General features: G+C 35.8%; 1 protein-coding gene across 2 annotated transcripts in view; it reads right to left on the minus strand.

Annotated features, from left to right (window-relative positions):
* Positions 1-2,807: 2,807 nt before the first annotated feature.
* Positions 2,808-23,792, minus strand: part of ANOS1 (anosmin 1) — a 131,313-nt gene continuing 110,328 nt past the window's right edge. For both annotated transcript variants that reach the window (XM_088160183.1, XM_014882441.2), the window contains exons 10-14: positions 13,333-13,427; positions 11,070-11,241; positions 9,822-10,042; positions 8,101-8,242; positions 2,808-7,379 (exon numbers count right to left, since the gene is read on the minus strand). In XM_088160183.1, coding sequence (XP_088016309.1) covers positions 7,321-7,379; positions 8,101-8,242; positions 9,822-10,042; positions 11,070-11,241; positions 13,333-13,427 — 689 coding nt within the window. In that variant the 3' untranslated portion in view covers positions 2,808-7,320. The remainder of the gene's footprint in view (positions 7,380-8,100; positions 8,243-9,821; positions 10,043-11,069; positions 11,242-13,332; positions 13,428-23,792) is intronic.

Here is a 23,792-nt window from a genome sequence, read left to right on the forward strand (position 1 = left end):
CCCTTGGTGGTCTCCCCAGAAGCTCATACCCTGCTAAGGGCAATGTGCCACCTGACCAAGGAGTACAAACAATTTTCCTCGCTGTAGTTCCTCAAACAAACAATGTTAGACATGCAAAAGAGGCAACACAAATGGGCCATTGCCATCATCAGTTTAATACTGAAAAAAATCCTTGGATGTTAATATGGTCAAATACCACATTAATCCTAACTCACATAGTTTTGCAAATTAAGAAACCAGTAAATTCTCTAGAGATATGGCTGATCAAGTTCTCATTTCTCAAGACTTGAGAGACAACTAATATCTGACAAAATAAAAATACATTGAGAAGGTGCAGGTTTCATTTTCTTTTAGTTTTGCATTCTCAGGGGCAGTGTGCAAACGGTTTAATCACAAACCTTCTGAGAATAAAAGAATGTATAAGCTTTTGCTTTAAAATAATATTTTTCAATTTCTTTGTAATTTGGCAGGCCCATAACATAGTTGAAGTTGTTTATGCCACTTGTTTTTTTATTATTTTTCCATACAATTTCCTTGATATTTCAGATGTCACTGCTGTTACTGTTGTTTCACAAGTAATTAATAAGAGAGGATGCAGAATATCCATTCTTCATTATCTCCAAAACATGAAAGGATAAGGCTCTGAGCAACCCCTCATCTGTGACAGAGATGTTCTAGAGATTTTGAGGTTAGCTGAGATAAAAGAACAAGTCTCCTAGATAAAGTCTGGAGTTAAGGAAAACACTGATTATGTTGTTTGACTCATAGTTTCCCAACGACTGTATATAAAATTCTGAAATAAAAGTTGTTCTTTGTTCCACATATTTTATAAAGTTACTAACAAATGTTACAAAATCACCTATAAAATAAATTTGGGATCACCTTAGGATTTTATCAAAGTTTTGCAGATGAACTGGGATCCATTTTTACTCAGTGTGACATATTTAGTTAAACTCAACATAAATTATTCGTAATGGCATTTATCAATGCAAATATGAGTTATATCTATCTATTTAATATGCAATTTTGTGTGCTCACCACAATTTATTGTGGCCAGCATGGCTGATGTGTATAAAGACAGGTTTTCTGTTCTACAAAACTATACTGTATTGTTAATAATTTAAATTATATACAGCTACAAATATTCTTTATATCAAAAAAACAACTATTACTTTGCTGACAAGGAACCTTTTACTGAAATCTGTTCTAAATATATATTATCTTAATGATTTCTTTTCTATTGGAAAGGTATCATAAACCTAAATCTTCACAGCATTAAGCAGTGATGAGAAACAAGCTCTCAGTGTGTCATGTACAACCAAGCACAGTAACAGAGACAAGTCTTTCACAACAAAAGTAATGCACACAGATCCACTACGAAGCAAAACTAAAACCCCCTTCAAGTTCAGTTCTTAGAAGACAAGAGAAATTAACACCATCTTCAGACAAATACAAAAATACAGGGTTCATTCACTGGTGTAAATCTAGTGTAAGCTTCTGGTGACCCAGCCATTCATGAAGCACTTTCACCAATTAAATGCTATCCTTCAAGACAATCTACTTTGTCTACAGTGTAACTCAATAAACACCAAGCAAAAAATAACAGTTGTCCATAACTGCTCTGAGAGGACAACTAGCACTCACCAGTTTATTTCTTTCTTGTAAATTCCTGTTTTATGGTTACAGTCTAGCAGATCTTGGCTTGCAGGCACGTTCACTGAAAGTCTGAAATATTTATATTGCAAGCAAGTATTGCAGCACACCTCAGCAAAGAAATCTAAAATATTATTTTGAACATTTGCAGATGACTACAAATACTGCAATACTAGAAATTGGATGTTGGCAAAGCAATTGATACATCAGGTGAGCAGATTGTTTTTGTGCCACCCCCTCTACCTTTCACTTACATAAAATGACAGCATGGAAATTCCAGCTTATCACTCTGCATCTACCATTTAATCAGGCAACATCTTCTAAATAAAATGTAAAAAAATGATAAAGATGTTGACTAATCATTAATAATCAGCAAACCCAGAGTTACTGTCAAAGACTGAAAATTTTGAACCTATTACACACATACTAATACTCAACAGCTTGTGCAAAAGATAAGCAAGCTCTATTTGCTGTACATTTGCACACAAATATAAATGGATATTTGTGTGCAGCATATTTGCCTAACTCTCCTGAAAAAATGACAGTCCACTGTTTCCAAAGCTGATTTTCCATTGAGAAGAGACAGACCTGCTGAATGCAGCTCATGATTAAGTAACATGAATAAATCACCAGCACATGTAAGGAACTGGGTACAGAAGGCAATCATAAATTCTTTAGTTTCTGTGCCTCACAGCACTCCCAGTAAATGCTCCTAGCAAGGCGTGTATTAAATATTCATCCATGCTCCTGCAGCACCTTGAGCAGAAGCAGGCAGGAAATGAAGCACAATGCAGAGGGGACACAGCAATTGGCTCCCTGCACACGGGCTCTGTTCCAAAGCTCACATTGTCACCGCTCTCCCAGGTGCTGCAGGGCCACCATGGAGCTGGCAGCCACTGCCGTGGCCCAAGCCCTTCCCCAGGGAGGCTGGCATGGATTCACACACTGACAATGCCACACCCGTAAGCAGAAAACACAAATGGACAGGGTGGGTTCGTTTCGTACTGGAACAAGCTTTCATTGTATTCATTTTTTCATGAAATGGAATCTTTTGAGTGCATTCTGGTTATAGGTGCACAAAAGGCAGGTTGTACAGAAGCATAATTGGCAAAACCCACCCCCAAAATGATAAATACTGTTCAATAGAAAGCAAATTTGCTTTATTTCATATGCTTTATTTAACTGTGTCCTTTAATCCAAAGTAGAATAAAACATTTATTTGAAAATATGGCAAGAAAAAAGGAATGTCTATTCTGAATTATAGTGTATAGAACACTTCAACCATTTATTTTGACAACTTACCCATTCACCTCTTCAGGTGATATATCATTCTTATCTGGGTTTACTGAACCACAACAGCAAATATAGAAATAGTCCAACTTGCAGAGAAATTTAACAATCGGGATGTTTCTAAATACTATTTATTTATGTAAAAAGAAAACCAAAACCAGAAATGTAAGCAGGTATTCTAATGAGATACAAATATCAGGAAATTTTGGAGTTTTTGATCAAGTTAACAAAAAATAAATGTTTACTAGGTAAGTCAAGAGTTACCCAAAGGTGCATCTCCAAACTAAGGATATTGCACCTGAGAATAATAGTTCATCTATGAGAATTTTAAACAATTAAATATTTGTACTAAGACAGATATTTGTATTTGTTAAAAATACAGAATTTAAACCATGAGATACTGCACTTTAGAACCGAAAATACTCCAAATCTAGTGCATACACAGACTCACCATGAGTTTCAGTCATTAAAATCTTGGCTCGCAAGATCAGGCCACTGGCAGCGATCCAGCAACTTAATTAATTTAAGTTAGCATAACAAAAGAATCAACAAATCTTCACTGTGAACTATCCAGTTAGAATAGAGAAAGGGCAAACTCTTATGCCTGACTTTTTACTTCCAGTATTGGTTTGCAATGTAAATGACTCATATGATATTTTAATCTTATTTTCAGATTGTTTTGATGACTACTTAAAGAAAACAAAATGCTGTAGTAAAGAGAAGATAAAATGGTCTGACTTCATACACAATGTGATTTAGATGAAGCAGAAGTACTTGGTGTGACACTGATTTTTTCTTAGATGGCTCTATCTCTTCAACTCAAGAAAAGCAAAATTCTAAATTCTGTATGGAGGAGATAATGTAGCAATATTTCAACGTAGGATAGTTTATTACATAAACAGTATGTACAAATTCTAAACATGAAAATAGTGAGTAAAAGAAATCAGACCCTATTTACATTTATATTTTTTTACAAAATGTTTTTACAAGAAGTGTATATTTTTTCTCTAAATAACAGGACAAACACATAATACCAATCTTTCTGTATTACATACATAAATAAATATTGACTTTAAATGACTGTTATAGGAACATAATTTCTACAGCCAATTTGGGTAACAAAGAAGCATTTGTTACCTCTACTACAATATAATTAAGTAAAAAGGAAAAATTTTACATATAGACCTCTGTTAATTACTTTGTAAGTTGTACCTTACTAATATATCAGTAGAGGTAATATAGTCGTTACATTTCATGCCCACAACTGAACAATGAGTTTTGGCATGCAAACCCACATATAATCATCAACATCTGCAGGTATCCATTTACATTTTTTTAAATAAAGGGTTTTCTTAATCATTGAAAACTACATGCAACAGCTTATTAGTAGCATATTCCTGGTTAAAATGCACAAGTTTGCATAACATTGTTTTTAGTAACTGATTTTCACAGGTACCGATCAAAAGGGTAGGAACATACTTGGCACATAGTATAAGAAAATGAATTAATTAATAAATAAGTCAATATCACTATGACATTTACATATACACAAAAATAAAAATTTTTATGGTGTTTTACAGAATTTAGAACTGTCTGGTTCCCCCACTTTGTTTGACAGGGCCCTGATTTAAGACATTATTCAAACAATCTCTGACATCTATGCTTGCTTGATTTGAAGCACCACTAAAGCTCATTCTTAACTGCACAGGTTTACTTCCATCCCACTGACTTCCTTTTTGTCAACCTTCCTGAATCAGGACCTGCTTATTGGAAACTCTCTCTGACTCCAGCTGGGAGCATGAAGATGAAAATATTGTGAAATAAACTCACTCACTATTAAGATTTCTATACAGTTCTGCTAATACCAATTAGCAGAATAGCCAAATTCCTATTCACATTGGCAATGACTTTGTGTGTGACCAAGCCAAGTATCAGTGTCAGCATTGCCACACCATGTCCTTAGCTCTTTCTGAAGCCACTAAGTTGAGGATGTTCAATGTTTAAAAAATCAGACTTATTTATTGTCTGTGTGCTATATTGTTAATGAATATTCAAGTTGGCACACATGGATGATACAGCACAAGTTCTATCTTATTTTCTCCTGTTCTATAAACAATTCAAAAATGGTCAAAAAAAGATATAATGAGAACAAACCAGTTTCTTCTTATATAAAAATCACCAACGAACAAAAAAAATCCACTTCACAAAGCAGTTAGCAAAAATAGCATAATCTTATAATTCTCCTTTAAGAAATAAACAAAATGCATCCTGAATTCAACTGACAAATCCATCAGAATCGTACACAGTAAATAATACATTAGTGTAAAGGTGCAGAGTATCTTAAAACATACTAATATCTCTAAGATCATCCCAATATTAACTCTGAATTACACAACATAATGAGAGAAATCTTTAACTAGGGAATTAAGTAGCAAATTGCAACTCTATTGCTGAATTAAATGTTTAATGTGGCTTAGTCTAGTAAATTAGGACAATACCCTGTGTGATTCAGCAAAGCTTTAGAATTAGGCACTAAACACTTCAAATCTGTACTGCTAAATTTAAAAAAAATCACAAAATCACTCACAGCTGGGAATTTAACATCCATGCATCAGCTTTGTTGACTTTGTATTTTTCATTTCCGGAGGGTGACTCGAAAGGTGAGTTGATAAGATCATTTGTAGAAGGAAAAAATAATTTACATCTTAGTGGACTCTATTAATACACTTGATCAATAGATTTCTGCTTTATCAACTTTTGGTTTTGATCAATCTAGTTCTGAAGGGAAAACCTCTCAGTGTTCTTCAAAAGTACCTTGTTACTTAGAACAGAAGAACGCTTCAGAGAGAATCAGCAAACAGTAAGCATTTTGATTCTTCTCAGGAGGGTGATTCTATGAGGATGCAGGGCTCCTGACTTCCTGCTTAACTCCAATGAATTGGCATCACTGTAATGTTTTGAGGAACATTAGTCTGATGTGATGATTCAAGGAGCAATGGAAACTGTGCCAAAGAATTCAGGAGCACTTTGAACATCTTGAACATTAAGAGCTGATTATGGGTATTTGTATGGATGTTTATTGGCAGATACTTTCCACCCTCTCAATAATAAATCCAAGCAGTTTCTGTTTACTATTGAGACATGTGTCTCTGTGTAACAAATTATTCTAGACAGTTTATATTGCACAACAAGGCAATACGAATTCCCTTATGGTTAAAAAGGGCACCCTTCTGTCTAAATTTGAAAAATGAATTCAAATAAACTATAAGCCAATGTTTTCCAGATGCCAGAATATTGTCACATAATTCTTTCTGTAAGCAGAACAGCAAAATAGAGCCAATACATCTATCCTTCTGTTCTAAAGATCCACAGGGAAAAGAAATATGTGCATCACAATTCAAAGCCAAAATGCAGCTATACAGCTACTTGAATAATAAATGTGCCTCAGAATTTCAGTTTCTAAAACTTTAATGTTAACTATTCAAATTTTTAACACGAAAATTGGTGTTTCTATTCAAGATAATATTATACCTTGAAATATTACGTATCAAAAAATTGTAACCAAGATTTTAAAAGTTATTCTTCTATGACCTATCAATTAATTCCATTCATTGCCATCGATTTTAAACAATTCTATTCATTTCCATTTGTTTCTCTACAGTGGTATTTCTACCCTGTATATCCTTTAACTATTTACTACATTAATAGAAGAGCTACATGATAGAACATTATCACTGTAGACCAGATGGGTAATATGTATGTATCATCATCCTCCTCCATGGTGATACTGCAATTATTAAAAGCTGGGTATTTCAGGGTTTCTGCTACTGGTATTTATTTTACTTATGTCCTTATTTCAGACAAATGGAGATATCCTTTAATAGCACAATACACTAGGGCTTAAATTGGTGACAGGCAGGACTTTAAGTAAAATAGATAATTTGAATCCACTGATGAGAACATGGCCTCTTTCAAAGGTATGTATATATCACAGGACCTTGCAAATAGTAATATAGAATTCAGTAAGAGAAAAAGCTGTATACACTGCATCGTTTCAACCTACTTTAAACACAGAATACGAAAATATTATAAGGAACAATATAATGAACATTTTCTCACAGGTGTTAAGTTGGATGCAATCTTCAGTTTGTTGAATAGTGCTGGTACTGAAATGATACTTGCTGTATGATTCATCTTGGTGATGGTGCAAACATTATTCTTCATGGCTAAACTACAGAGAAATAGATACAGATCGTACAGGATGGTAACTTCCATTGGAAAGCTGGGTTCACTGCTCCAACAGATGTGCTGTTACCCAGCCCTCATTTGGAAGCTCAGTTTTTTCCCTCAGTTATTTGTATAATCATCTGAAACAGTCTAGTATTTCTCTGGGGATGGCTTGTAGTGATGTGGATGATGTTGCTTCAGATGAGGTCCTAAATAAAAGAACAGGAAATTATGCATATATCAAACCCTGGATATGTTATGCCAACATTTATCCATACTGAAAAGGCTTTGTGAGACTTTCAGCTCTAAATCCTTCAGCTTATTAGTGCTGAGTCTGTGCTGACAACTATGTGCATTTTCAGTTCAGGCAACTTTAGTGGGCCCGTGAAAGACTCACTGAATTTACTAAATTAACAAAATTTGTCAAGCAGACAAATTTTGAACTAACTGTATTTTTTATTTGGCTTTGCAAATACTGAGCTGCATTTTTCAGAAACACATGAAGCACTGGAAATGGCCATTAAAAGGTTTGCATTGCTTAAGAAATATATTTAAGCCCTAGCCATGCTGGACCCATGCTGGACTGAGAGAACCCAGAAAAATTTAATCTTGAAAGCTTCGTAATCCTCCAAGCTGCACCTGGAGCACAGACCAAGTGCTACAGGCATAAGCCAAAGAGCTGTGGCTGCAACAAATGGCAAATATTAGACCACAGGAACTGAGTGAGAAAAAGACTGGGTTTGCTACCACTGTTCCTGATGGACAGTTATGGGGGAAAAAAGCCAGTATTTTCACACATCTAAAGTTTATAGAATGCTACTGGAATCAGCTAAAACTCTAAGGCTTGAAAAAGGCTTCCAGTCTTTACAGGTGGAAGACTGAAATTTTGCAACGTGTCACCAGCAGACGTGTGAACAGTGCAGTGCTTACTGTGGGGTGCAAATGGAGGAAGGTCAGGCGTCCGGAAGGATTTGATCGTGGCTGGCCCTTCCCCTCCAGTGGTCAGCACTTGAACTTCCAGGCGGTACAGCATGGAGGGCCTCAGGTTGGGCACAGTGAGTATGTAATGATCCTAAAAAGAAATAAATCACTTCTCAGACCATCGGAAAATAAAACATAGCTGCTCTACTCACACACATCAGTCAGTGGTTTAAACAGGTTCTATCACTGTCAGCAGCTACAAATTATTTTCATATCATTCCGTTAAAAGAATTTAAGGTATGCATGAATTTGTTGAGTGAGTGTGTTTTGAATTTGAATTTGATTTTGGATTTTCTTGCCATTCCCTTTGAACAGACACATTTTTAACCATAATACTATGGTTTCATGTGTACAAGGTTCAAGCTGTTAGAGACTTTTATAGCAAGTGTGCTGGTCACTTTAGTGATGTGCTCATTGCTAAAAAATGAATTAAAATGTATTTTCCTAACCATCCTTTTTAACAAACACGTTCATTACATAAACTTGTTTTTATTTTGGATTTGCATTTGAATTCTACTAATTGTAAATTTAAGTAGTGGCTGGCCTGGGGACACTTCTGCAGCAAGTGAAAAGAAAAGGGTGTCCACACTAATTTCAGATTTGTCCAGTTACACCATAAGAATTTGTCTTCTGTTCTTAAGGTCATTTATGGTGTGATGGACTCACTTTTCACTGTTCCATACCTTTTGTGGTCACTTAGACATGTGCTGAATAATTTCAAAGGAATTTTATAGAAACTTCCAGATGGGAATACATTTGGCTAAAGACAGACAGATATTAAGGAATCAGAAGTCATTCATCTAAATCAAAATCAAAACTATAAACCAAAGCATCATCTGCATTAAGTTGGAACAAATCACTCATTTATTCCAAGCTGTAAGCCCCAGTCCCAGGAAGGGGCCAGCTGGATCACTGATGCTGGACAGTGTGGGCAACAGGGTGTTCCTGCCACCAGCCAGGCTGGTCTGGCCAGGAATCCACAGGACAAGTTATGCTGGTTGGCACTGTACCTGCCCCATTGGGACAGCCAGAGCACATTGTGGGAATAACTTTGGTTACTCCTGTGGGATGATTTGCTGCTACTCCCTGAGCAGACAGTAAAGAGGAAAAGAGAGAAAAAGTAGGGAGAAACGTGTTGTTTTCTGGCTGAAGCTGTTCTATCTCATATAAAATCCTGCTTGGGTAGGGCAGAGATAGGAGTGCATACATTGCACTTGTACACTCACTCTGCTCATTCAGGTGCTCCTGCAATAGTTGGGCCCCGTGCATTTCAGCCCTGGTTGTGTAAAATACCGTATTTTTAGTCAGAGTGAATGGTCCTTGGCATAAAGTACTCTAAATTTTGGTGGTTTCTGAGAGATAGCAGATACTGTTTAAACTCAAATCAGAGTCTTCTGCAAGTTAAGTTAGGTGCTATAAATAGACAGATATAAACAGGGATAGATAATTAAAGACATCTCCAGGCTCTATAGTTTAAAATGTTCCATGATTCATCAAGAATAGTAGCTATGCTTTGTACCTCCATCAAGTAGGAAACATTAAGCACTTCCTGCTCCAACTTACCTGCAGAACCAGTGTTTGACATCTGCATCACCACTAAACATCACAAATGAGCCACAGACACACAAACTTAGGGAACCACTGGCAGAGGAGGGTAACAAATGACTTACTGCTGGCAGTATCTGTGACTGCGAGATGATGCTGTTGGGTAAACTGTTCTGCCGGCTCTCTGTGGTCACTTCTGCCCAAGTGACCTGAAACCCTGTCATGGGCTGGTGAAGATCTGCCTTGGATATCTTCCAGCTAAAATGACCAGTGATGTTACCTTCCTGAACAATGAAAGATGCAGACAGATTCTCGGGTTTGGCCAACACTTTGGGTACGACTGGCACTATAAATTTGGAAAGAAAAAAAAATAATAAAAAGATAAGCTAAACTTTTAGAGATAATCTTCAATAATACTCATTTAATTTCACAAATCAAGGTCAGGCAGAGCTGTGTTTCTGGTGTTACACAGTATCCAGTCAGCTTTCTACCACCACATTTTCAAGTGTTAACGAAAAACCTACGTTTGATATATTCCACTGACATTTTGGGCCAAACTCAAACTTCAGATTAAATGCTCTCAGCTGCAGGTACAGAAAAGAAAGCTATGGTATGTGAAGACCTAAGTGCCACATTCACAGGGAGCCACTCTCCTCCTCATATTTCAGAACACCTGAACTCAGACTGGAAGTTTTGGGACCACAAGAAAATGCACAGGGTAGCACAGAACTCCATAATTCAGCCAAAAAGTAAAATTCATGCACTAAAACTGTAGTACAACTTAAAGGGCTTCCCTCTAACCAGACAGAGAGGTATCCACATTTGGCAGTGCAAAGCCATGGCTGACCTGACCAAGTACCCGTGACCACAGAGGTCCTCTCCAACCAGTATCTCCGTAATTCTACAACTTCCATAACCCTCTAGTTACACATTGTGACAATACTGTAAAAGATATAAGGGCCTGTATTTCTGATTTGAGAGCAGAATTAACCTAAAAAAAATCAAATTGAAAAAGCAGCTTTCACCTGCAGATGGGTCATGCTACCATAATCATGTTTACAGTTATCATCCATCATTATAATAAATACAATTGGGAAACTGTTCTTATTTACAAAAAAAAAAATCTCCAACAATGCCATTGCAAATATTATTGTATGTCCACTATGATTAAACTTAATTGACAAAACAGTAATAATATACTAGCCAAAATCGTTACTGCTGTGTATTTCTGCTGATTTTCTCATAAGCATTACTGATTTTTTTATTTGTTTTGAATATCTCATTTCCTGTTCTAGGACCGCTTTTAAAGACTCTCTTTTGGCGACTATAAATGCTTTTGGAATTATTTGGTAGTTCTCCAGATCGTGCCTTACCTCCTTCAGCAGGACAATTAATGTGCTTGTGTTTTTTTTCTTTAAATGCAGAGCAAGGTGGGGTAACAAAGAACGTACTCTCAGCCTTAAAACGACCTTTAGATTTTGCAGGCAGAACAGTTACTTTGTATTTGCATGAAAATGACAAGTCCTTCAGAATAATGTAGTTTTCCTACAATAAGAAAAACAAAAGATCACATGCTGCAAACGGAGCCCAAGGAAAAAAAAAATACGAACAAATTGAAAAATAACTTAGGCAAAAGATGAAAAGTTTTCTCAAAAAAAAAATCTTCCTGGATTTCTAACACATGCCAATGTGGTTTTAACTCAGAGAAGAAAGCGCAAGTATTGCCAACGTTATGATTATTTTCAGTAGTAAAATATATTAGCATGGTATTTGAATATGTCCTTCAATTCTACACAGTTCCTTCGACACTGCATCAAAGCAACTGACTTTTAATATTTAGAACAGTCTCTGTGAATGATGGCAGTGGGGGTAGCAATGTGAGGATATAAATGCTAATTGAATTAAATAAATGTAAGAAAGCTGAGTTAAGCTGCTGTAAATGACAGGCTTCATCTATGTTTAACTTTTTAAAAGCACATTTAAAGTTCAGCATGGCATTATGGATGCATATTTTTCCACTTCAGTACATTAAGTACTTCTATATTCTTATCAGGAAGAAAAACTCCACAGCTAATTACAAAGCACAAGTTTCTATTTAGGACAATGGGTGGAGAAGTAAACTATACAAAGTGTAAGTGTCCAGCATAATTCTTACTGCTCTCTGAAGTACTTTTGAAAATTACAGTCTGAAACCTTTAGCACAAATTATATATGAAAAAGAATGGTTGGTTGGTTGGTTGGTTGTTTTTTATTCCAGAAAAATCTCTAGTACTATGTTACTGACTAAGGTCAAAAGTCTTTCACTATCTTTTAGATCTTTAATCACTACCTTTTAGATCTTTAATTCCCTTCAGAATCACTAATTTCCCATGTTCTTCTGCATAACTCCCTCTTTTTTCTCATTGCAAATTAGTCTACCCTTCACTTGGAAGGTCATTTTCAATGGGACATATGGATTGGGCTGAGACTGGACTCCCAGCCTCCACCTGCTGGGAGAGTGGTCCAACAGGTTTGATGTCTCCTTAAATTGTGACAGGACTATTTTTATTTATCGTGACAGATTGGATGAACCACTACAAAATAAGTGGAAATAAGGAAAAAAGGAAATAAGTTCAATAATCCCACAATGCATTTGGACAGATGTCCAAACAGTCTTTCCTGACCTCTAGTGGAAATAAACTTCCCAAATGTTAAGTTTCTCCTATCTCCAATGTGCATATATTGAAATATTGCAAACGATCGTATTATTATGTCAAAATAATTTTTAAAGCCACCTCTAATATGTGCTTTGCTGACCCCATGAAGCAGTAAATCTTACAAGCTAGCACCATACTGTGTGAGAAATTATGTGTTTTGATTTACTCTTCTACATGCCACTAACTCTCCTGAATTGATGGGGTAGTACAGATCAGGGTAAGAAGGAAAGGTGAATTGTGATTTTGTCCATTCTGCATAACACACTAAATCAATTCTGATGCACCAATCACATCACTCTGCTGTTCAAATAATGTGTTATAGAGACAGATGACATTAGATTGCCAACAAACTGAGTATAAGTACTGCAATATATACATCTGGGCTGACATGTAGTTACATGGAGCTTTTCTCCCCATCTGATATCTGTCTGACTTCCAGATTTTCCAGATGTAATATCTAGTATTTGTTACCTACAGTCCTTCTTTTCTTATCTATTATTTTCCTCAGGGAGAATAATCACCTGAAACTCACTCGAATGTCTAAAAGAAAGCCTGGCTTATTAATTAATATTATTACTGTTCAGTATTTGCACTATGCTAAAGTCCTACATTATTAATTGCAGATAAAGCCCCATGTTCTATATGCTGTAGGGATAATGTAAGTACTTAGTTAAGAAGTTTGTCTAGTCTCATTTTCTGAATAACAACAAAAACAAATAAAACATTTTAGCCTAGTGTTTATTTAGGAAATCCAAGCAACCCAAAACCAGTCCAGGTATATAATTTTTATCTTTTGCCAAAGAAGAACATAAAAAAGAAAGCGTTTTTACTAATCTATGAAACAGAGTATAACACATACTGTATTAGGTTACAGAACCATCCTTTCTCTTGCTGCCTAGGAACTACTCAGAGTCAAGCAGGGGGCTGAAGGGAGACTTACATAAGTCAGCTCTGTGACTTTCCTATGTCCTTTGGTGTCATTGTGTGCACAGGACTCCAGTAACCAGTGGACTTGGAATTGATTCATGCTGATATCTAAATGATAAAAAAGAGAGGAAAAGACATATATTATAAGTATGTTTTCACCAAAAGACATATGTTTTAACCATTGCAACTCTTCTCTGGAAAAAAAACAGAAGGGCTTTTAAGTATTGTAGAGTTGGTAATTCCTCACGAAACCATCTTTAATATAATGGAGAAAACATCATACACCAATATAATTTAAACCTTGTATCAGCTAAAGGAGATAAAATAGTGAAATTTCATTTTCAGATATGTTACCATATACCGCATACATTAAATATATATATATATATTCAAATTCAGAATTTAAAAAATAATTTCAATGCTGCTACTTCTAATCATCCTGCAAATAATGGGACTGACTTGGTGTCATCTGCCTGACTGTTCACACTGTTAGAGCATTGCAATATTGCTGCCTGGCACTGCTTGAGAAATCTGTGCCTGAAGATATGTGAAAATGCCTGTAAATCCCCAAGCTTTCTTCTTTCAGGATATGCCATAAAACCTGTTCAGTATCTGTCCAAATAAAATTCTAGTCTTGACTCTTATGAGTAATACTGAAGGCTTAAGTTTACTCCCATTTAAATCAATGACAAAACTTGCTGCAGTATCAACAATATAAGCTTTCAACTTATTTCCAGCTCTTCTAGCTTTTTGTCCAATAATGCTTGAAGAAGAAAGCAAAACAAAGAGCAAAAAAGAATTGACAAAAGAAGGAAAACTCATTAGGTAGTGCAAGTAGCTTCTGACAGTTTTCTGGGTTTCATTCTCCATACAGGGGATGCAAAATTATGTCTGTTATTATTAATTAGCTTGGTATGACAGAGCCACTAATGTGCCTGACTGCGGGTTTCAGGAGGGAAAACAAATATCTCTTATGCCCTAAGGGCTGATCTGGTATTAGACTGCTATGAGCAGTTTGGATGCAGAAGAAAAGGATTGTAAACTAAAGAGAAAATGACTAGTGTAGGAAAATAGCTGAAATGGCCCCTTGAAATAGATTTTTGCAATAGCTATTCTTCGTAACAACATGTATGCTAATTATTTTTGCAATTTCTTTGGAAACAATGTTTCTTTCAAAAAGAAATCTATTAAAAAATACATTTCCTGCTTTGTGATTGTACCCTCTCATTTAAAACACATAAAGAAATGGATGTGCTTTTGTTTGTTTCTTCATGTTTTCCCACTTGATGTGCCTATTGGATGAAAGACAAAAACTCACAGTGCATTTTTAAGTAGGTTTCAACTGATTTCATCTCTTCCAGGTCACTCCATTATGGAGTATCACCTGCTAGATGATCCTTAAGGGTTCTTCTGACCTGAACCATTCTATCGTTCTCTGATTATTTTAAACTATCTTCATGGGTGGACTGCTCTTTGCAAAGCTACAAAATGTGTATTTTCACTTGTAATACTTTTCACTTGAAATCTAGAAATAAAACACTCTCCTTTGGCTAAACATTTATCTAAACCTTGTAATTTTCCAGCACTCAGGGACTGGATAAAACACATCCCTAAGTTAGGTCACAAAACACCACTACATGGGCAATTGGGAAAAGACAATTCTCAACCATCAAGACCTTACAACAGCTCAGCATTCGGATATACTGGTGCAGAGGTTTATTAGGCCTCTGTTCAGAAATGTAATTCAAGGTAGAATCACAGAATCATCAAAGGGTTTGGGTTGGAAGAGACTTTAAGGATCATTCAGTTCCAACCCCCCTGCATGGGCAGGGACACCTCCCACTAGACCAGGCTGCTCAATGCCCCACGCAGCTCAGCCTTGTACACTGCCAGGGATGGGAAAAAAATAATTATTTCCAGCTACTGGCACACTGGAATCCTCTTTGTATTTTCAGGCAGATCCACCTCCATTCATTATGTGAGTTTCTACTCCCTCAGTCCTTTTCTTCCTTCCTTCCTACTTCTTTTCTGCATTAGCAAAACCTTAGTAACCCATTTGTAAACACCTGTGGTTTCAGGTAACTTCTCTACCTGAAGAAAATAGAAGTAGGTTAAAGAAGAATACAGAAAACCAGAAATATATTTAAAAAAACCTATCAGCTTGTACTGTAAATGTAGGGTGATGGTTTCCATAAACATGACTTCTTAATTTTATTTGAGCTAATGAATCTTAAATTTGATAGTATTCAGGTATTCTGATAACAACCTATACTGAAAAGAGATTTTTTTTTTTCTTTTCAGTGAATATGTAATTAAAGATTATCTGGAAAAGGCTTTGTATCACATCTACATGTACATCAACTGTTATAAACTGGAACAGCCAGCAAGACTAAAACTTCTTCAGTTCTCACCTCCATATTTACTATTGCTGTTATCTAAAAAAATGGAAGATACACAGGTTAAATGCCATGTGTTAAAAAAGAGAGAGGTAAAAACAATTCACAACAACCCCCTCCCAGTATTCTCCTTTTAAAAAATTTATCCTGTCAGTGTCTAAAGTCTGACTAATACAATGCAATACAACAGAATAAAGTACGAAATACAATAAGGAAGTAGCTCCTACTTTAGACAGAAACTTTTTTAAAAATAAGGAAATGTGGGACATTTTGTGATTAAATAAAGCTAGAATACTGAAAAACTCAAAATGTGTATGTATGCATGAAGCATGCACATGAAATGACAGGATTGTTTTAGAAATTGCCTTTAATATTTTTAACAGCAAAAGGAGACAAAGTGCATGAAATTATCTAAAAAGCACAATAAGAAACTGAGAAAAATGATGAAGATATGCCTTTGTCTCACAAAGTTGCTGGCAAAGACCATGACTCTAGAGTTTTATGAAACCTTATACAGCTGATTTTGTGTTTACCACACATGCAAAAGAAAAGCTTCTCCCATCCCTCCTTTCAGCAATGCACACTATCCTAGTGAGATCATTGCTCTAAATTTTACTTTGAATTTTGGGTTTAGCTGTCCAATATAAACTGAGGGACAGGTACTGGATGAGCTGCTCAAGCTGCATCCAGCTGAATGTCAGCCACTGCCACCAGAGCCAAGGGTTCTGGATCAAGTTCAGCTCAGGGTAATACACTGAGCCCACAGCCACACTTTTTTCCAAAAAGCCATTTGAGTAGTTAATATGAACAGAATATTCATTACCTAATGGGATTGATTTTGGGCAGTTTTATCAGAAAACTCAGCTATTCCTTCTAAAATATGTACAAAACACTGTGAAGAAATTGTCAGATTGCTTCAGTCTGCTTCCCTGCTATTTTAGATGTCACAGTATCAACCTCCTCCTGAATATCTGGAGTTTTCTCGATTCTAAATTTTCAATTATAAGTCTTTATAAAGCTTTTTAACTTCATTGTTCTCACGGTTTGAATGTCTATCATTTGATACTAGAAATAGTGATGCTTGCAAAAACAGCAAATATTTCCCAGAACTCAAAATATTTATATAGAAACACTGAATGTGAAGGACACCATAAGTACTAGCACTCATTTGAGCAGCTCTAAGCTTGTGAAATTAGTCAACAAAATAGCCACTTAAGTATGAACAGCAGACAGCTTATTCAAATAATTATTTTTATTTTAAATTTACATAAAGGGAAAAAAAAATAAAAGCAATCCAGGACAATTACTTCAAAAATATCTTAATGATACTGACATGGAAATTATCTCCACATACCTAAGCTAAAGGTTTTTATGTCTGTAAAACAAATGCACGTGATTAATCTTTTCAAATAAACAAACAGTTGATGTTAATTACCTTGACTGTGATTTTTAATGTAGATTTTCTGAGGTATAAATTGAGTTTCTAGACTTAAAAAAAAAATGCCCATACAGATACCACATGATCATGTTCTTAAAATCCCATGCACGCTTAGCTCTTTTGCTCAACAAGGATATGCAGCTAACTTTGTTGGACAGAAATCTTACATCTCTAATTAGAAATGTATGGATCAGGGAATGCTGTAAAGCATGGGGTTTTGTTTTTTTTTAATTTACCACAAACTGCCTATATTTTCACATGAGTATCTCCACAAAGCTTTCTATCAGTAGTGTTTAGAAAGATGTTCTTCACCAGATTTTTGTGCTTTCTCCCCCTCTCCAAATTAAACTCCTCTGCTCTATTTCAATAAAAACAAATAAATATATTTCTGATTTTTCTGAATGGAAAATGTGCATTTATTCTAGATCTTCAAGCTGTAAAAACAGCTCAAAATTCTACTAATGTCAATGCCAACTACATGTATTTGCCACTTGGATAACTTCAGGCTCATATGCACAATTTAAGCATCTTAAATTAATAGACCTCAACATAGCCTAAGCCATGGCTGCACAATGGTTACTAGGAATACCCTGGGCTAAATCACAGAATTTAAAGTTCTGAGTATCATTCAAAAAAAATAAAATGTCAGGTAATTCTGTAAGTTCTCCTAGATGGAACATCTGGTTTAAATGGTTCTACAGTTTATTTAAAATAAACTAAATTTTAAAGTTTTTTTCCTTTTCTTTTTCTCATCTTTTTCAACCTCTTCCATGTTTCTGTTTTGTACAAATACAGCGCTGCCAGCCATATAAATAATTTCATCTAATGTGGTTTCTTTTTTTCACCATGCTACTGCAGACAGCTACTTTCTCTCTGCCCAAAATACTTTTCTCAGCTTTATATTGCAGTTACTGTTCCAAGACGTTGCCAAATTGACTATCATAAGGAACTGAAGCTTGGAAGTGAAAAACTGGCATAGCATGGGCATAAATCTGCTCATGCAGCCCAACACCATCAATACAGAGCTTTTTACCCAGGAAACCAGGTACACAGAGGTATTTATTTCTTTGTATCCTCTGATCCACAGAAAGAAAATTGCAGCAGACTGTTTCTGCCACTGGTTTGCTTGAGGTCTTTAGGTAAAGTACTTCATGGCTCCTTATCTCTGTTCCACCCTGTCAAGTGGAGAGAACGATAAGGGTATGTATTGTAAAAGTGTTTCAGCTCTTGCAAGTTATTCCGACGTGGGTCTCTACTATTTGGTACAAAAATGCCAATTAATACCAGCTGTGACAGCACTATTATGCAGGCAACCAAATTACAAAAACTTATTAGCAGGAAAATCAAATGGAATTTGCTGGAAAACAAGGTTTCACAGCAGACATGTTCAACAACAGCAGCTCAAATTAAGGTTTAATTACAATAAAAATGTCTGGCATCAATAAACACAGTAACATCAAGTTGATTTCTGCATCATGACAGGATTGAAAGTAATTAACATGCAGTGTCTGATAGATTTTCCCATTAGAACAAAATACAGTGTAAAAGTAAATATTATAAAATAAGACATGAAAACCTTTACCTGCTAGCATAAAATTAGTAATTTAATATAAATAACTAGCAGCTGCGAAATGGGTATTTCAGTTAAAAAAGGAGCAACAATCTGTAATTTTGTCAAGATACCTCAACAAACTGACTCGCTCCAAAATATATACATATAATTAATAAGCCAACTATATGTCAAAAGGAGTTGTTATCAAAGCTTGGAAGATAATGAGCCATATGTAAGCCTGCTGTCTTCATTGTAAGCTAACCTTTCTTCAAACAGCATGCCATAAGGAGGATAAAATATCTCTGAAACTATTTCAGTAAGAAAATTATTGAAATAATTTGTTCCCTGTGCAGTTAAACCTTTAAATTTATTATATTTTGTTAGATCTGATATTTCATATGGCAAACCACAATGATTTTTTGTGATTGGCCACGTATTTTTTGTTTTTCTTTGCATGCTGGTGGGATTGTTCTTACAAGCTTCTGAGCCATTATTCAACAAAGCACTTCGGCATATGAACAGTTGTCTTAACTTAAATAGTTAAGGGTAGCTAAAGGATCAGGTCAGAAAGTTAAGAACCTACCGAGATCAAGACACTAATGACCATCAAAACTATAGTTAAAAGATGGTCTTTAACACGTCTTGGATTGTCTTAAGACTAACAGGAAGAAGGAAATTTGAAAAAAATAAGTAATTTCCTCTCTGGATCATGTATCTTGCAGCATTACTGCTCTAAAAATAGGCTAGAGCAAGGAGAAAATATTTTACGTTTAGTATCACAACACAAGGCAGAATCTGCTCAGGGCATATGAAGAACATGTCTCAGCATCTATATGCCTGAATAATTGATTCTACTGTAAAGTCATAGTATGATTTTTCAGAGCTCTGTATAAATCCTGTGTCACCATCCGGGAAAGAAATATTTACCTCACTGTACTGAATGGTGAAGTGGAGCAATGGTAAATGGTGAAACTAATGATGCCTTGCATAAAGTAAAAGATATTATCTCAAAGGTTCGTACAAGTCAAAGGCTTCCCAAAGAAATATTCCTGCTCTTTCTCCTCCCAGTATGTAATCCCCTTTACAGCTGGGCATCTACTACAACCCAGCACTGATTCCAGCCCACCACTCCAGCAGAAGGATGAGCAGCAGTGTCTGCTCTGCAGCAGCACCTGCCTGCCTTTCCACATCACAAACTAGAAAGCAAATATTTGAGATAGAATGTGAAGGCTCATGTTCATCTGTTTATTGGACAAACATTGTTTTCCATGTCTACATAGACATCTAATATACGCAGTTTTCCATCAATGCTTTTTCTGAAGAAATTCAGTTGCTGAAGAGGTCTTGAAAAATATGCAGGGAAGGCTAAAATATGGGCAAAATCCAAGTGAACAAATGAAGGAGTGTTATTTACTACTAGTTCCTTCAATTTAGAAGACATGATTAGTGTGAAGTGATTCACATGGTATTTATTACATTTAAATAACAGCATGACAGAAAACCAGGTTGGGAAGGGATACTTCAGTGTACTGCAGAGAAGCAAAATATGACCTCAGTCAGTACGAGATCATAACTCTTATTTATTTCTTCGTATACTAGTTCATGAGCCCCTGTATTACTTTGATTCATGGTGACCAATATTTGCAATCTGAAGCTAATGATAGGACAAGAAGTAATAATATAATAAGTGTTATTTTACTCATGGTAGTTTAGCAAATGCAAAATGAGGTAGACTAATGTTAAAATGCTGCATTGATGTGCTAATGAATTGCAAGTCTCTCTGCACTCTCCTTTTCCTCGTAAAACCTACTTGTTTTGCCACATGCATTTAAGGTAAACTCTCTTGAAAATAATTCAATTATAACAGCTCTGTCTCTTTTGCTTCCTCTGCATTGATTCACTCTATGGTGTAAAAAAAAAAAATCCAAAGTTTTGTTTGGTTATGAAATTCACAGTACTTGTGACACCCTTGAGAAAAAAACCTTTTTAATAATTAGCTATTCAAGCAGTATGTTTAAAAATAACACCAAAACCTTCAGTTGACATTTAAACTTCGCTCAACAAACAATTCTTAGCAAGACAAACTATACTGTTTCCTGCTCTTATATGGAATATAAGCAGTTTCGATTAAATCAAAAAGATTTTGTTTCTCACATCATGCCATTTAAAACAAACTTTCTTTCTACAGAACAGATTCTTTGTATAATAGAACAGTAAGCCTTTCCAAAACTGATATTAACAATTACTGTGTAATTTGAAAACAGGCCGGAGACACAGTATTTTTGTCCATATCTAGACCTAGGAAGCCTCAAGGTTTGAAGATGTTTATATTGAAGGATTTAAGCCTGGGATCATCTCTAAGCTGGATTACCTCTACCCTTACTTATTTTCCCACACACAACATCCTATACAAAGTGAGTTCAACAGTATCTCATTCTGGTTTTCCATTACAAGGAAATTTGCCTCATGTAAGCTCCAGGTCTCACAATAGCTGCTTGTAGCCTGAATAAAGGCTTTCTACAATACTCCCTCATAGCCAGACTTTCAAAGCTAGGTAAGCACCCCAGACCTGAATTTAATGGAAAAGAAAAAAACCCAAACAAATCCAAGGCTCACTAAGGTTACACATACAGTGAAAATGTCACCAGGTACTCCACCATTAACTTTAACATCCTGTGTAACTTTGAAAATTGTGGACAGTAATTTACACAAGCAGACCATAATGAGGGTAAGTTCACTATATGGAGGGTAAGTAATTTTGGAATCTCTCCCAATTCAAAGTACAGACTCTTCTTGCCAACTAGTTCCACAGTGGGAAGAGGTGCAGGGATGCACCAGCTACTCCTTTCTCTCTCAGACCTCATGCAAAAGCCATATATGGGTGGGTTTGCATGCATCTCCAGTGATCCATGGAGTTCCATAACTGGACTTTCCTGATATGCATTATGGAATGCCACACCAGGATGTTGCTTTGCTGAACTGGTATTCAAAAAGTTTACAGCATTAATACGCAGTTTCTAAATCTGCAGTTTAAAATTGACGTGTCTACGAGAAATAGAACAGAGCAAAGCGAGGTTAAATATCTATAAAATCATGTGTGTACAGACAAGGTAAACGGAGCAAGAATTAGAATTCATATAAATGTAGAAGAATTGGCTTCAAAACAAAACAAAAACAAACAAACAAGCAAAAAAGTGGTTCTACATAAAACAAGCACTTAAAACTCTAGAACTCCATCGCTCAGGATGTTTCAGATGCCCTGCAATTTGGTTACCCTCAAAGGATACTGGATATTATTGTGAAGATAGATGCATCAGAAATGATGGGTAGGATCTTTGGTCTAAACTATTATGGATATTTTTGTATCCAGTTTATGGTCATAGGAGCAAAAGAAACTGGTATTAACAACTCATTATATATCAGCTGCATATATGGGTCACCTTAAAAAATTAGATTTTCATTTCAGTTTCAGATACTCTTATTTTGGTTTCTTTCCCTCCAACTCTAGCCATTCCTTCAAATAGTCCAGTTTCCTTCCCCTGTTTGTAGTGTTTATGAAACACTTATAAACCACCTTATAAACCAGCTAAATAAAAATGCAGATTAAAAAGAGGCACATGGAGGAAAATTGACCCAGTTTACAGGAGGACACTCATTAGTTTAAACCACCTTCACCATAAGCATGGTGACTCCCTGCTGATAGGTTAACCTCCCCTGCATCATAAGATCAATGCTTTATCCAGAACTTAGGCAGGCTAAGAGAGCACTCATGAGCAGTTATTAGCCCATAGCTCATGAGAAGCATCTTGCAAACTGCTGAACCTCAGAACCTTTCCCTCACAGTAGGAATGGCAGGATTGTTCTAGGCATGATAGTGTAAGCCTGTGAAACAGAGCTTTGACTTAATATGACCTAGTGACACAGTTTGGGAAAGGAGGGGAGGAGCTCAGCTGGTCACAGCATGGTGCTAATAATGTCAAGGTTATGGGTTTGATCCCCATAAGGGCCATTCACTAAAGAGTTGGACTCAATGATCCCTCTGGGTCCCTTCCAACTCAGAATATTCTGTGATCCTGTACTTGGATAGTAAAAAGTTTCACCCCTCAGTTATCAAGGCTGCCTCACATCAGACATCGCCACTGACGAGTTTAGTGATGCTATATATGCATGCATATATAAGCAATTAGAAATCCAGAAAATTGTACTAGTCAGACACAAACATATTGAAGGTACAAAAAGATGCTGGTTTTGAAAATGTGTTAAATTAAATTAAATTAAAAATCGGGCAAGAGTTTATTTATTAGTTGGCCTGGTAATTTTTTCAGTGCCTTCAAGTGGATTAAGTCTTGATAAATGATTTTGCAATGGAATATTGAATGTGTATCTTTGGATTGAACTCATGGACCAGGTAATTTGCAATTACATTTCCATTTAAACTTTTAATGTAAGTTCAAAAGAAATCAAGCTTAAATTTTTATCAGTTACTAAATTTAAGAATAAAAAGAAGACTTCTTTTAAATCCATAAATTAAGTCAAATTAAAAACACTTTCATAATAACTAAAGGTGTTCTGAAGTATGATTCAGATCATACTGAGGACTCATACACAGCCCACACTACATAAATTTTTTAATTAAACAATAAATGTTTAATTTAACTTTAATTTTACAAATTGTTCAAATGTACAAACCAGTCCAGTACAGCCTTCAGCAAACACCAGTGGGTGCCTGTTAAGTAAAATCAGTGTTCTGTGCTGTCTGTGCTCTGGGAACACAGTGGGTAGTTCTGATTTGACTTGTGATTATTTGATTTCCTGGCAGACTTTGAATCAATTCCAATTACATTCCTGAGACTAGCAGTTGGACAAACTTGCCTCTAAATCTCTCAAACCAAGAGCTTTAACCACCTACCCTGAAAAGTATGGAGGTTTGGAAGCAAGTGCAAGGCAAGAAGCAATGGTTTTCTGTTCTGCTGTGAAATCATAAAGAAATGCAGTAAACTGTGCCTTTAAAAAGACTTTCCAGTATTGTCCCATTTGCAGGGGAGATGCCACTGAGGTTGCCATAATTGTAAATGTAATTTTAAAAC

This window comes from Sturnus vulgaris, chromosome 2, assembly GCF_052056855.1.
Source record: "Sturnus vulgaris isolate bStuVul1 chromosome 2, bStuVul1.hap1, whole genome shotgun sequence".
NCBI lineage: Eukaryota > Metazoa > Chordata > Aves > Passeriformes > Sturnidae > Sturnus > Sturnus vulgaris.